The sequence below is a fragment of the Antedon mediterranea genome, chromosome 5 (genome assembly GCF_964355755.1).
Source record: "Antedon mediterranea chromosome 5, ecAntMedi1.1, whole genome shotgun sequence".
In the NCBI taxonomy this organism is placed as follows: Eukaryota; Metazoa; Echinodermata; class Crinoidea; order Comatulida; family Antedonidae; genus Antedon; species Antedon mediterranea.
The window spans coordinates 16,028,344-16,043,458 of NC_092674.1; the positions used below are offsets into that span (position 1 = coordinate 16,028,344).

Below are 15,115 nucleotides of genomic sequence, written 5' to 3' on the forward strand. Positions count from 1 at the left end.
TAAGAAAAAGTAACTTTATCATGAAATATAACTTGTATGAAGTGTTTTTTTTTATATCTTCTAAATGAAATAATATTTTTATTTGTTTTATATTATAATAAGATGACATCGGGTATGAAGCGTCTCACATACAAACAAAGCCAAAATAATATCTTGGACTTGCACAGTGTATGGACTCTAACCTTACGGTTTTCATTAAATATATCATTCCACGCTATCATCCTAATTATCTAATTTTCTAACTTTTGCATTCCTCTTTTTTCATCTTATCCATTTTGGTCTTGGTGAAAAGGGAGGACATTTTATATTCCTCCTCTGAGTCTATAGCGTCTCTACCCGAACACAGACACGATTTAATAAGTACGATTTTAATGACTGTTTACTGTCTTCTATTACCATGTTTTATATATATATTTTAATTAACGTCTTCTTGTAAATGAAAGCAAATATGGTTTTATATTGAAATCAATCATCTTTTTATGTAAATATAGTATTTTAACTACTTTTAACACTGTAAGAATCGTAGTAATATAGGCCTACAATAGAAAGGGAAAATATGCTTAAAAATATTTAATTCAAAAATGTAGGCCTACATTTGTGACAATTAAATTATATAGGCCTACTGTACTGTATATAAAACAGAGAATAAAAGTGGGACGAACCAACACAAAACAAAAAAGAGAAGGTAAATTTACCTTAACCATCCATTTAAAGTAAACATTACAGTTGCTTTGTTTGTTATAAAATGTTAGTTTATATAATTCTTTTAGTTGTGTTTTTGGATTGTGAATGAGTTTTTAATAAATAAAATTAAATAACTGATTTTGTATTCTTACTTTCATCATAAGCAATTACATAACTATATAAATTATAATTTGAGTAGACGGTACCGATTAAAACATTCATATATAGATTTAATTTTTTTTTTAACAGAAAAAAGAAGGAAGCCTGAAAAGATTCAAACTAGAAACAGTGCAAACAACGATGGGCAAAAACTAATCGGTCAACTCGGCCACAATAAAGTATGGAACGCAAAAAGTGTTTTGTCTATTATTATTTAATATTATTTTATTGTGGCTGTGCCTATTCAGGCTTTAAAAATGAAGAAATAAAAAATACTGATCTCATTGCCGATATGAATATGAAATGCTATATGATTAGCATCCCGACTGTACATTATGTTTTCCTGTGCCCTATTTTAATAATGCTGAAAAGGATAGCCACACATTCGGGCAAGTACCTGACATGCTTCATAATAGCATGTGTACTGTCTATGCAGTTTGAATGAAAGAAAAATAAGACATTCTAAAGCTCTGTGTACACTATCAAACTTTATGTGACAAAAAATGTGATGTGCCCATATATGGACATGTCAATGCCAATTATCACTACCATTGGGCACATCACGTAAATGGTGAAATCATCCTTATTTTTGGTGCTAAACGTATTATTGACTAAATATCAATATTTGTTAAAAAGTCTTATTCTTAAGTAAAAAATGTGAAAACATTTTATTTTCACTTTTTCCGTTGCATACTTTAACGTGGCCGAGTTGACTTGGGGCCAACTTTACTTGGGGCCGACGTGACTTTAGCCACTTTGGGGACAACTTTGATCGAAATCATCAATAAAATACAACAGTATAACTAGTTATAATATTGAACATTTTAGATTTATTAGACTCCTTTTCCTATTGTTATTTCTACTCTGAAAGATCCAGTATGAACCAAAAATATAAAATGGAGTAGGAGTTTGGCTAAAGAAATGATTTGCACATTTGTAGAATACCTTTTGTACATTTAACGTCAAAACTGATCGTTTTTACATTTAACGGTTTGATGTTTGCACATTAGTGGGTTATGAATTTTGACAGATTAGCACATTTGAGGGTGCCATGTTTGCACAAATGTGGTTGTTTGCACAAATGTGACTTTTTGCACATTTTACGGCTCAACAGACCTCCCTCTGTGGTAATTAATGGCGTACCATACTAGGGCCATACCGGGTGAAAATTGGCATGACAGGCATGGACCATGGAGATACTGTATAAGGAGAGAGCTTGAATGTATTGTAGCGCGTTAGCAGGATGTCGCCATGGTATTTTCACAGGCATATTTTCAAGGAGTTTGTTAATGGATGGGGGAGGTATTTGATTACGAAACCGTGACTAGGCCTACAGTTTTAGGCTATGGCCGGAATTGTCCTAGCATACAGTAGTTATTATAATCTAGGCTATTTTTTATAATAATCCTTGCTGTAAGCAACTATCTCCTCTGCCTGAAGAGTAAACAAGCATGTGACATCACATCGTCAACATCAAGAGAGGCATGCGCAACCACGTGGAGGTACACTGAGCGTAAGATGAGATTAACATTGTGTAACATGTTGTGCTATATGGTGAGGCGGCGGACTACGTAATTACAAAGGCTTTTCTTTGGAGCTCTCTCCTTCTATAAAATTTATACCGCTGTGGTTAGGATTCCGACACCGGAACTCAACTGCCCATTGTAACAGATTCCGCTAGAAACTAACACTGAGAACTAAACCTAAGCCTAAAACATCCCTCTAGGCAATTGTGGGTAAAGACAAAGATGGATAAAGACGATGGTGAATAATAAAAGACAATTTTTTGAAATTTCAAAAAATTGATCAAGAATTGAACCTACAGTACAAAACCACTAGACCCCTAGCCGCAGTACCACACCACTAAGCCAGCCAACCAGTCGGAAAAATTAGTGTTAAACTTTGTATATGAGGTTATAAAAATCAGACACTGATAAAATTTAAGTTTAAAGTTACATTTCCTGCCGTCGTATTCCTGAACCGAATGTGTTTGATAAACATTATAGCAACGAATCAAACGCATTCATCCATGTCTCTTGTGTATTGTATTCAACGGTCAACTATGAGGCACTACCGATGAATTTATTTGGTCAAATAAAATCAGAAATTCGTTTCTGTACACTATAGGGAGAAAAAGCGTGACGTCACGTTTCCTGGCCACCGACTGCGCTGGGTGTACAAACAAAAAAAATCGGTCGGCCATGTTGTCCTATTCTAACGCATTGATTTAACACCGCTTTTTCATACATCCTGATAAATTTTGTTTTTACATAATTTAGAGTTGATCATCTTGCTTTATTTTACTACGTTACTACTGTTGAATATTTTGCTGATAATATATCTTAAGTTCACTTTCAGTTTATAATCGCAATGTTCGAAAAATAGCATTTTAAATTTCATGTTACATCACGACATCAGAGGTACAGTAGCCGTGTGCGGTCATTCTTTGCCGCCAATAGCAGCGACATTTTGCCGATCAATATGACCCATATCTGGCCTAGCTTATGCTTTAAAATTAGTAAAATTCAACATTTTACCCATGATATTAAAAACTCAAACTTTAATAAGAAATACATTATAAATAAATAATAGCAAACTGAAAGTTAGAAATGTATATTGATTCGCACATTTCCACAAACAAATGCATAAATACTCGTCGCCAAAGAAAGAGGCCTAAAAAGTGCTTGACACAAAATTTAAAATGCTACTTTTTTAACATTGAGACGCAGCACAGTCGGAATGTGACGTCATGACTTTTTCTCCCTATATAACATTTAAAAATAAATAAAACTTAATGCAAACTACCTTTGTCAGTTATGTTTGTTACTGATTTTGACATACGAAACATGCATTGATAAAAACATACCATACCGTAATGACAAATGAAAGACTAATCGCGCAATCGATTGGTGTATTTTATGTGACTGACACGGATGAATGCGTTCGTTTTGTTGGTATAATGTTTATCAAACGCATTCGGTTCTGGAATACGATGGTGAGAAATTCAATTTAAACTTCAATTTTATCAGTTTGTGAAAGAATTAAACTTTGAAATTTGCAATATACCGTCAATAATCAATTCCAAAAAGGTGGCTGCTCTCTGGTGGTAAGATTTATTGATCTAGGCTACTAGTAGGTATCTGGTGCTATCTGAGGTCACAGTGCATTTCGGCCGCCAATCATTTCGGCCGCCGGTTATGGAACGACCAAATTCATGAAACTCCAAAAAGGACAAAATATGGCATGATCATTTCGGCCGCCAGGTATGGCGCGCCAAATTGAAATATCCAGAAATAACTGTACAGTATTACAGTGAAAAAAAAGTAACTTTATCAAGTCTATGGAACGCCACAGAGAACTATGGTCATTTAAACTAGAGATCAGTTGTGCAATGGGCTAAATACATTTTGTTTTTGCCGTAGATTTAAAGTTGTATTAGTTACCGTATTTTACCGTCTGAATATTTTGGTCAATGTTTATTTTTGCGTTTAATGTTTAATGTGCATGCTATACTGTAAATATCGCTGCTGTTTCTGGAATTGAAGACCGCCGATTCGGCTTAATACAGTATTTAGTAAAATATCAACATTTTAACACACATGGCGTGTCATACATATTCAAGAATAATTACAATTCTGGCGGCCGAAATTAACAATACATATTTTGTCCTTTTTGGCGTTTAATGAATTTGGCAATTTCATAACCGGCGGCCGAAATGACTGGCGGCCGAAATGATCAGACACCCTATCTGATGGTGTTTAGTAGTAGGAGGGCCGCTCCATCTCCATCCATGCAATGCATAGCCTACTATGCATGGACCGGTCCGGACCTGGCCTTGCTTGCTGGTTCATCACATTAACAAACACGATCATGCATCGTGTGACATGGAGGTACTACTGTAATTCTACTACTGTAGGCCCTAGCCTAGCTCTATTAATTAGTATAGGCCTAGGCCAGCTGGCCCTACTAGCTAGCTAGATGGCCTACTCTACTGCTAGGCCTAGCTAGCTAGCCTAGCTAGTGGTGGCGCTAGAAGGCTAGGCCTAGTTCCGTTTCGCACCTGTCTTTTATTTCCACTCCAAATGTGTTAAGAAACTTTATCCTGAATACCACACCTTAGAAGTAGACCTCATAAGGAATTCTACGATGGAGAATCACAGAAAAAGTAACAAATAAATCCTTTAAATTGATGAATTTACATAAGTGTTTCTCGCTCACGGTTTGTGAATTTCGCATGCTGCTCCATGTTCAATATTGACGTTTCTATGGAGCGCGAAAAGAGCAACTATAATAGTCAGTGGAATATAAAAAGTCAGTGGAATGCGTATAATAATAGCATGCATCAATCAGGTACAGTATATAAAACCATGGAGATTTCCTCCATGATAAAACCAGGGAGTTTTATTGTACAACTCCTTGATAAAACATACCAAATTGACTATTGAGAATTCTCGACTATTATTCTGATTGTTAATAAAGGAAATGTACTGGAATCCTATTGGATGGTAAGGTGGTAGTAGGACCATGTCCATCCCATTGCAGTTTATTCATTTATTTGGAATTACACCTTTAGATCGGTGGCACAATTAGCACAAAGGTGCATTCTTCACAATAACAATAAAATATAACAATTCAGGAATTACATACAGAAAAATATAAAGGCAAAAACAATTATCAACCCTATCCCCTCCCCCCCCCCCCAACAATTTACATCGATACATACAGTAGATCATTACTTTACACAAATTAATACAAAACAAAATATAGTAAGTGTATTAAATAAAATCAACTGATAAACACAGCTTATACGAAAACCCACCAACCCATTCCCCCCTTTCAATTTACTTAATTTTAACCATGTAGCAATGTAGATAACATAGTTATTCAGTCATGGAATTCAGTGAAATCATTCGAAATTTTCACGCTCTTTTTATGTATCTTTTACAAAAACTATCCAAAATATTTTCACACTCTTCATCAATTAAATTATATGAGTATCCCAAAATATATTTAAGTTTGTCATTTTCATGAGAAGTATAAAAAGTATCAAACATATCTTTGTTGCCATTTCTATACATATCCACATATAAATTAAATAATTCCTGATTACGTATATTATTTAAAGCTGGACAATTAAGGATTTGTACCGCATAATTTACATTTTTTATTATTATCAATATTCCAATTTGCAGTTCTATCATTCAAAGGTAGAGTATTTGAACGAACTTTAAATTGTAATGCAGCACCTTTAAAATTAGTTTTATCAATTAAATAGTTTCAAGTCCAGGTTTTGATTTTAATGTTTCATAGATGTGGAGACTTGATTTTTTGTGTAATTCAATTCTCCATTCATCTATCATTATAGAGTTAAGTTTTCTTAAGATTTCAGAAATTGGAAAATAGACTTGTTGTAGGCCTAGCATTCCAATAAACATAATTTTTGGCCATCGATAGTTTTCCATCTTTATAATTCTATGGAAGTATTTCATACGAAGAGCGTTATGGATATAGTTAATTGGAGACCAACCAAGCTCTCCGTATAAGGCGGCACAAGGTGTATTTCGAGGTGCTTTTAAGATATAGGCCTAACGCGCCATTTGGAGCTGGAGACGCTCTAGTTTATCTATATCTATTCTACTTAAAGAGTACCATACTGAACAACCATAGTTGATAGATGGGAGAACTATCGATCTCCACAGAGTATCCTCATAATATACTCTACATAATATACTCAGTTATAAATACAGTTGAGCCACCTGCGACCATTAGAATGTCCTACCATGGTAATGTAAGAGTGGGGAAATGTTGTGCTTACTAGTACTACTGTTTCTTTTAATAACTTATAGCAATTAATAAGAATCAAAAATACACGCAACAATATACAACAAATAACATTAATGTATGATCCAGTTTAACACTGTTCTCAACTATAGTCATTTTGGTATACACTTGAGCACAGTGATAAAGAACAGGATAAACTTAACAATATACAACAAATAACATTAATGTACGATCCAGTTTAACACTGTTCTAAACTATAAACAGCAATGGCAACATTCCAGAGAAGCTGCAAGAGCCTCTAATATCACACCTGATTACAATGAACGATACTCCCCGGTCTTTGAAACATCTCTCTAGGTTTTTTATTCGCGACTATTTTGGCCGAAATGACTTAACAAAGTTGAGTACGCTCCACTACCAAAGCAAATCATTCGCTATCTTATATGTACGAATAATGCCTAGTGTGAGACAATTCAAAAGAGACAGGGAATACCCTGCTTAATTTAGAATGAACAGTGTGGCTGTTCATTTTTAAAGGACCACCTTTTCCGGTTTATTTTTGCCGGTTGCAATCAGCAACAACTTTTGTTTTAGTTTTTTCGCGTCGCGGCTCTAGCCAGCTATGTCCCTAGAGGACATAATCAATAAAAAGACGTTTCATCGCGGTAGCTATAGTTCTAAGGCTGACGGAAATGCGACTTTGTAAACTCGACTATAATTTATAGATTCCAGCTGCTTCACCCAAAAAACTTCTGGGAAGAGTCTATGAGGTCTCACAGTTGACCCATTTTGGATTCTCGCCCTTTGATTGGTTTGCAGTTTATCACCGCCCATTTTTAGAGATCATCTAAAAGTATGATGCTTTTTGATTGGAGTTCCGTGACAACCTGAGGTGATTGACAATTAGATTGATTTCCGAAGTGAAATTACGATGTCTAGAACAGAATTGGTGAACTTTCAAAAATTGTCTTCGTTTTTTTCGGTAGGTTGATGCAATATTTTAAATCAAAGACACAAATAATATGAAAATATAATGTTTGAAGTACCTATTGTTGAAATATTAAAATGATTGGTTGAGAATTGATGAACGGAAAAAGAAAATAGTAGGCATATTTCGATTTTCAATCAAGCCATAGTCCATTTAGGTCTAGTTCCATTGTCTCAGGCTAACTTAGGACTGCCTGCAGACGACTGTCAGTAGAATTTTAGCTTAACGGAGGTTAAATCTTATATATATATATTACATTTTAACCAACATTGATTATAATTACAGGTCCACTTATTTTCAAGGGATATTCTGTGGTTATTAATTGAGGATTACGTTTTTTAATAAAGTATGAAAGGAATCATATTTTGTAGGTTTTTAGTTTTAATTGAATAATTTAAAAATTGTTATACTGCTATAAAAATCTATGTTTGCATTTGCTTCAGTTAACATTTATTTGTTTAAATTACAGATTATTTTTTAAGTGAATTTATTTTAATTAATTAAATTATTATTTATCAACAGGTATTTAATCTCTACAGTCATGGAAGAAAATATGAAAGAAAATTATCAGAATCAAATTCTTCAATGAACACATGATGTAATTTCGACAGTTAAAAAAAAAATGGGCATAATGTGATTTTTAATTTAATAATTATGTTAGATTTTGTGTATTTTTGCGATTAACCAACACATTTTATTTTGTTACACGTTTCCATGGTAACAAAAACATATTTTCCATAAATTATTAAAAATTGTGTATTTATAGTATACAATTAACTAGTGAAAAAATGGGCATGTAATTCATAATTAAAGAACTATCTTTGATTTGTATGTATTTTTGCGATTAAATGACATCTTTTTAACAATTAATCATATATATATCTGAAGAAAGAACAATGATTAATTTTAAAATGTCGAGCGGCGTTTTTTGTAAAAAATATTTCTTGTTTACAGATACAGATACAGATAACTTTTATTGTCCAAATGAACTGGAAATTGCATTTGCTCACTTATCACATAAAAATATCGTATAAAAATATCATATAAAAATAAAGTATAAAATTTAGAATAACAATATAAAAATACACAATGATTAAGATAGTAGGCCTACATCATAAAATTACAGTTCATAAATATTTAAGTTAAAAATAAAGATCATTACAAAATGGTTTAAAAATTGTCTTATATTTCATTATTAATTATATATTATATTATTAGTATTATTATTGTTATTATAGTTACCTCTTAAAGTCATCGTTAAATTTGTTTAATCCCAGCTGGGAGAAACGAATTTGAGTATCGACCCGTCCGCGCCACCACCGGCCTCAGTCTACCACTTCTACCAATGTGGTAGCGAAGAAGATCCGAATGGCTTTCCTCCTCCATGATCGCCTGTAAACCATTTTTCAATCGTTCTCCGTAGTGACAATCGTAGACTGAGTCCGCCGTTAGCGCCGACGAGCCAATCACTCCCAATGCCCTTTCTAACACCTTACATATGCGGCCCTTATCTCCCTTGTTTATATTCCCACCCCAGCCTGATGAATAAAACATAGTAAGTATCTCTTCCCTAACCCTAAAAACTTTCATTTTCCTCAAACAGTACAGTCTAGTATTTAATTTTTTAATTAGTTGATCTACATGCTCTCCCCATGATAAATTATTGTCATATACGTTACCCCAGATACTTATATGTTTTAACGATTTCTACCTCATGTCCTTTAATCTACTGGACAGGCTCAAGTTTTTGCTACATTAAGTTCCAGGAAATTTTCATCACAGTATTTCGTAAACCTAACTATTTAAGATTTGAAATTTGTATCGTCATCCTCTTTTATTCAACCTATCATTGCAGAATCGTCTGCAAATTTAATTACTGGACAGTCCGGGAATCTAAGTTGGAAATCCGACGTATACAATGTGAACAGAAACGGTGCAAGTACAGTACCTTGTGGTGCTCCCGTATTTGTCCGAATAATGTCCGATCTGACATTTTGATTTAGCCTAACAAACTGGAGACGTCCAACGAGGAAGTTAAAAACGAACGAAATTAGTAAATTGGGGATATTCATGCCGAACAACTTATTAATTAAAATGTGTGGTTGGATGGTATTAAAAGCTGAACTAAAGTCAAAGTACATAATCCAAACAGACGGGGATGTTCTCCAATTGTTAAGATGGGCATACATTTTTTCATTTTTTTGTATATTAATGCGTCTTCAGTGTTCCTGTTTCTCCGATAACCGAACTGATGTGGGTCCAAAAAATTGCAACTAATGGTTTCAGGCTTTTTAGAACAATCTTTTTACAAACTTTCATTGGGACGGATGTTAGCGCAACAGGTCTAAGATCGTTATAACACTGTATATTTTGTCGTTTAGGGATTGGGATGATGCATGACGTTTTCCAAGATTCCGGCAAGGTTTGTGTTTCAAAAATCAAGTTAAAAATATATACAAAAATATCTGCCAATTGGGTTGCACATAATTTAAGAACTTTGGGTAGAATTTGGTCTGATCCAGTTGATTTGGATGCTTTCAGACCTTTAAAGTGGCTGGTAACTTCATCCGAATTTGTCTTAAGGTCAAAACCACTTTCATCTGGTAAGGCCAACCTACTTTTGATTAAGATCTGTTCATCAGAAAAATTATAGTGATCAAACCTATTAAAGAAAGTATTTAATTCATTAGCATATTGCTTAGTCAAATTAGACACAATTCCACTTCCTTGTGGCGATTTTGCATATCCGCTCATTTTCCTCATTCCCCTCCAAACCTTACTCATATCATTACCTACACAATTATTTTCTATTTCACGTTTGTACTTTAGTTTACTTTTACGTATTACTCGTTTAAGTTCCTTTTGGATTTGATTTAGTTCATTTACGTCACCTCGGTCGAAGGCCTGTCTCTTTTTCTTAATAACATCTGTAACCTCCCCATTTATCCATGGTTTACGGTTTCCGTAGATTTTAACTTTCCTTTTTGGTATTACATTTTCAGTACAAAAGTTAATATATGCACTAACCGCTTCCGTTACCTCGTCTGACCCGTTTGAATTTTCCGTAAAAACACTCCAGTCCGTAGTTTCAAATTCGCATTTCAGCTGTTCTATTGCATCTTGAGTCCACTTCTTAACAGTAATTACCCTGGGTTTCTGCCGTTGTACTAATGGATGATACTTGGGTTGTAGTATAATTAAATTATGGTCAGATTTACCAAGTTTCGGCAATTTTGTTGATAAACATGCGTGTTTTACGTTTGAATAACATACGTCAAGGGTAACAGATTCCCACGTGCTGCACTTCATATGTTAGTAATAGTAAACGCTACTCTTTTTTAGGGTACAATGATTAAAGTCTCCATTTATTACAATATATGCGTCAGGGGAAGCCGTTTCAATTTCCGCTATAACTACGGTTAGTTCTCTTTGTACTTCCTTGGCCAGATTTTTGTTTGGTATGTATACAACCACTAAAACAACATGTGAAAATTCCCTAGGGATGTAGAACGGACGTATAGAGTACCATTATTTCAACGTTAGGCGAGCACCTGTTTTTCTTTAGATGCACATTGCTTGGGTGACAATACCTTTCGCTTATATATGCCATAACACCGCCTCCTCTATTTTTTCCGGATTCGACAGTTCTATCACCTCTGAATAATGTAAACCCATCAATCCTAAAATGTTCGTCACTTTTCTCTTTACTTAACCATGTTTCCGTAAAGGCCATCACACTAACAGATCTATATTCATGCAAATGCATAGGCCTATTTGCATTTAATCCATCCATTTTATTTACAATTGAGCGTGCGTTTCCCATAATGATTGTAGGCAAATATGGTCTACATTTCCTAGCGCGGAACCGTTTTCTAACTCCACTGGCCCTACCTCTTTTTCGCCTTCGAATATCGAAAGGTATGTCAGGCCATTTTCCAGCACCTGTTATTTTCGCAATAATGTTAACATAAAACTATCTTATTAATTTAATTTAAATAGCTTACATATATTATCAACTTCGACAAACAATTGTTTCATACATTATTAAACAAAAGTGCAACCAACAAGTTCCTTGCTATAATTTATAGTTTATATAGTGTAGGGGTATCGCGTTCGTTTAAGGGAGTTTAAGGGTGGGGAGTAGGGTCGAATAAATAATTGGTATACGATGTTCATGTACCAGAACCTCGATCCCCGCATAAAACAAGACATTGCGAGGTTCTTTGGAGTCACTGGATACAAAATTACAGTAGACTGTTGTGTAAAAATGGGTGTTTGTTTACGTTGAGGAAAGAGTGTATTTTTTGGTATGGGGGTATGATGTTATATACCATGCTATTATAGGAGTTTTTTTAAACAGAAATGTTAAGCCTTTGATTTTGGAATTATTTCCAGCTTCAATAAAACTTAAAACTCGTTTTTTTAATGAAATCTTGTTGAATTCACATTTTGAAATACAAACATCATGAAAGTAAAAAAACACTATTGGTTGTCTGCTGCAGCATCTGGAATAGTTCTGCTGTTTCGCCGCCGATGCTTGCGTGCCCATCGCCAGATCCGTCGAAGCCACGGCACACGAATTCGCCAACGGCGGCGGCGAGGTTGGGCAGTAGTACCTTCCTGCTGATTACTGCCTACTGTTGCGTTATCACCATCGATGGCTGGCGTCGTGGTCTCGTCACAATGTGCCATTACATCTCCTTGGTGTTGATTACTGCCTGCTGTTGCGTTATCATCATCAATGGTTGGCGGCGTGGTCTCGTCACAATGTGCCATTACAGCTCCTTGGTTTTGATTACTGCCTACTGTTGCGTTATCACCATCGATGGCTGGCGTCGTGGTCTCGTCACAATGTGCCATTACATCTCCTTGGTTTTGATTACTGCCTACTGTTGCGTTATCACCATCGATAGCTGGCGTCGTGGTCTCGTCACAATGTGCCATTACATCTCCTTGGTGTTGATTACTGCCTACTGTTGCGTTATCACCATCGATGGCTGGCGTCGTGGTCTCGTCACAATGTGCCATTACATCTCCTTGGTGTTGGTTGGTTGCTCCATCACCAGCACTATGATCCATTACTCTATTCCTATCTTCGCTTCCAACTAACTGTCGTCTAGTCAGCAACGCCTGTGACTCCTCATTTTGGCGAGAATACCCTACTTCTTGAACATCGTCTATACTATTAGCACGATTAAATTTACGTTGCCTGATTTCAACTATATGTATTCGCATAGCTGTGCTAATTCTTCCTCCGCGCTTCGTGTTTCATTTTCATCCTTATTTCTTTTCTCAGAAAATATCTCTTTCTAATAAAACCGTCATCTGGGAAAATCTGTAAATTCTTCGCATTTTCATCTCGTTTTCTTGATTTCAAACTCATTTCGTATGCGTGTGCACACATCCGACGTCTGTTTTCATAATATTGTATTTTTTCATCTATCGTTCCTCCGGGGAAAGCAGCAGCCGGTGGTTCTTGTATATTTGTAACTCGTCTATCGGCTAAGTCCACGTAATCGGACATCAGATCAGTAAACCGTTGAATCTCAGAACGGGTACTTGCTAGCAAGTTTCTGATTGTTCCAGCATCACAATCATTTGTTGAATTTACTGAAACTTGTTTAGGTCTTCTGAACGATGGCTGTAATTCGAGAGAGTGCTCTCGGTTGTTCGGTTCATGTCTACGGCGGGTCCCAGACTTATGCACAGGACCTTAATAAAAAAGAAATGAAGATGATTTATTGAATTGAAATATATATTTATACTGGGTAACCTCTTCAGTCAAAGACTGGTCTCCCAGAGGGCCCAGTTAGTGATCAGTGGCTGTGATGTACTAATACACCGGGGTAACCCCCTCTCGTCTCGAAAGATGTACTAGGTTCTTTAAAGTGCACACGAGCTAGATGTGTACACTGGACCTACGATTTATAGTCCTTATCCGAGAAGACTCGTTCTACCACCAGAACCATGGAGTGAGTGAGCCTCGAACCCCTGCCGATGTTATGGCTACGTTATTACGGTTCCACTGTCTTAACTGCTCGGCCACTCACTCACTCACTAAATCAATTTAGGTAAAATCAATGCAATTACAGTATTATATAATAAAAATATTACATAAGTCAATTATCATACCATTTGGCATATCTATTTATTAATTCTCTTAGATTTTTATTTAATAATAGCAGATGTGGTCAGTATAAAACGATCTTCTTCGTTTCAGCTGTTCAATTGATGTTTATTATTGCCGTTTCCATAGTACAATTTGACCCGCATTCACTTGTAAAACGCGCGCGCGTACCAACACAGATCGGAAACGATGTGCGCGCGTGTCACAGTGCGTTGTGCAATTCGGAAATGGTTCGAATATGGAGCGAACCCAAATGCGCAGACAGAAAGTGGGGAAACACCGATGCAACAATACGTCTTGCTGAAATTGCAAAGCTTGAATGAACGATACATATGAAACCTATAGGTCGTTGAGTTGTCCATAATTATTGCATTTTTCCGGAGATTCTTCATCATTTAAGTATTTCCGTATTTATCTTCATCTTATGTCCTAATATTGGGAACAATTTTCGTTGAAATTACGAACGTTCCAAACTTTAAAATAAAAGTGTTTATTTGCTTCTTTTTGCAAATTTCGATCATAGTTTATTTCTAAAGTGCAGTTTAAGCAACACTGATGAGTTTTGAAAATTGTGGTTTTACTGACTTATTGATCAAAATAATACAATCGAACGTTTTGCTTAATAGGCCTATATTTATATAGCAGCAGCTTCATATCTTTTGTTTAAGTTTTTAAAATTAATAATTGATAATAATCATTAATTTGTATTTATTGATTATAATTGCCAGAATTCATTAGCTTACCGGAAGTACATTCGTTTGGGACCTCCTCTGAAGTTAAAAATAATGTCGCGTGTGTTTTACCGGCGGAAAAATTAGGCGGCATACGAAGGTATTGCTGTTTGGTAGCCCGATATAGAGTGTCATTTCCGACGAACTATAGGTGCGATTTATCGTGAATTTTACGTGCGAGATTACCATTTCCGGCTCTCTAGGGGTGTCATCCTGTGGCTAAAAAAATCGTTATCTACAGTTCTGGACTCTTGGGCAACCCCTTTAAAATAGTTCTGCGACCGCCCCTGGATCCAGTTTAACACTGTTCTAAACTATAGTCATTTTCGATACTTGAGCACAGGGATAAAAAATAGGATAAACTTGACAATATACAACAAAAATGTACGATGTTCTCAGCTATAGTCATTTTCATATACTTGAGCAGTGATATGAATATGACGCGGACACGTACATATGTTGATGAGTATATTGATAATATAAATTGACTTTTAAAAGTGAAATAACACTAATGATCGTATATGAATATGACGTGGACACGTACATTTATTGAGGAGTATATTGATATAAAAATCGACCTTTAAAAGCGAAATAACACTAATATTTGTAGATGAATATGACGTGGACACGTATACAATGTTGATG

At 35.3% G+C, this 15,115-nt stretch overlaps 2 protein-coding genes across 3 annotated transcripts in view; both read right to left on the reverse strand.

The window, feature by feature from the left end:
* The window catches only part of LOC140048801 (mitochondrial intermediate peptidase-like), a 32,364-nt gene extending 27,282 nt beyond the window's left edge, over window positions 1–5,082 (reverse strand). The window contains exon 1 of one of the 2 annotated variants that reach the window (XM_072093589.1): window positions 4,904–5,082. The gene's annotated coding sequence lies outside the window, so the exon portion shown is untranslated. The remainder of the gene's footprint in view (window positions 1–4,903) is intronic. The other variant, XM_072093590.1, reaches the window with a different exon arrangement.
* A 4,738-nt stretch (window positions 5,083–9,820) lies between these two features.
* LOC140049738 (uncharacterized) lies at window positions 9,821–10,921 on the reverse strand. Its single transcript, XM_072094687.1, has one exon. It carries the CDS (start codon window positions 10,919–10,921, stop codon window positions 9,821–9,823), a length of 1,101 nt encoding a protein of 366 aa, XP_071950788.1.
* Between the last annotated feature and the right edge of the window lie 4,194 nt (window positions 10,922–15,115).

What these genes read in the sequence shown, in the direction of transcription:
- LOC140049738 (XM_072094687.1), bottom strand. Translation starts at nt 10,921, where the DNA reads ATGAAGTGCAGCACGTGGGAATCTGTTACCCTTGACGTATGTTATTCA.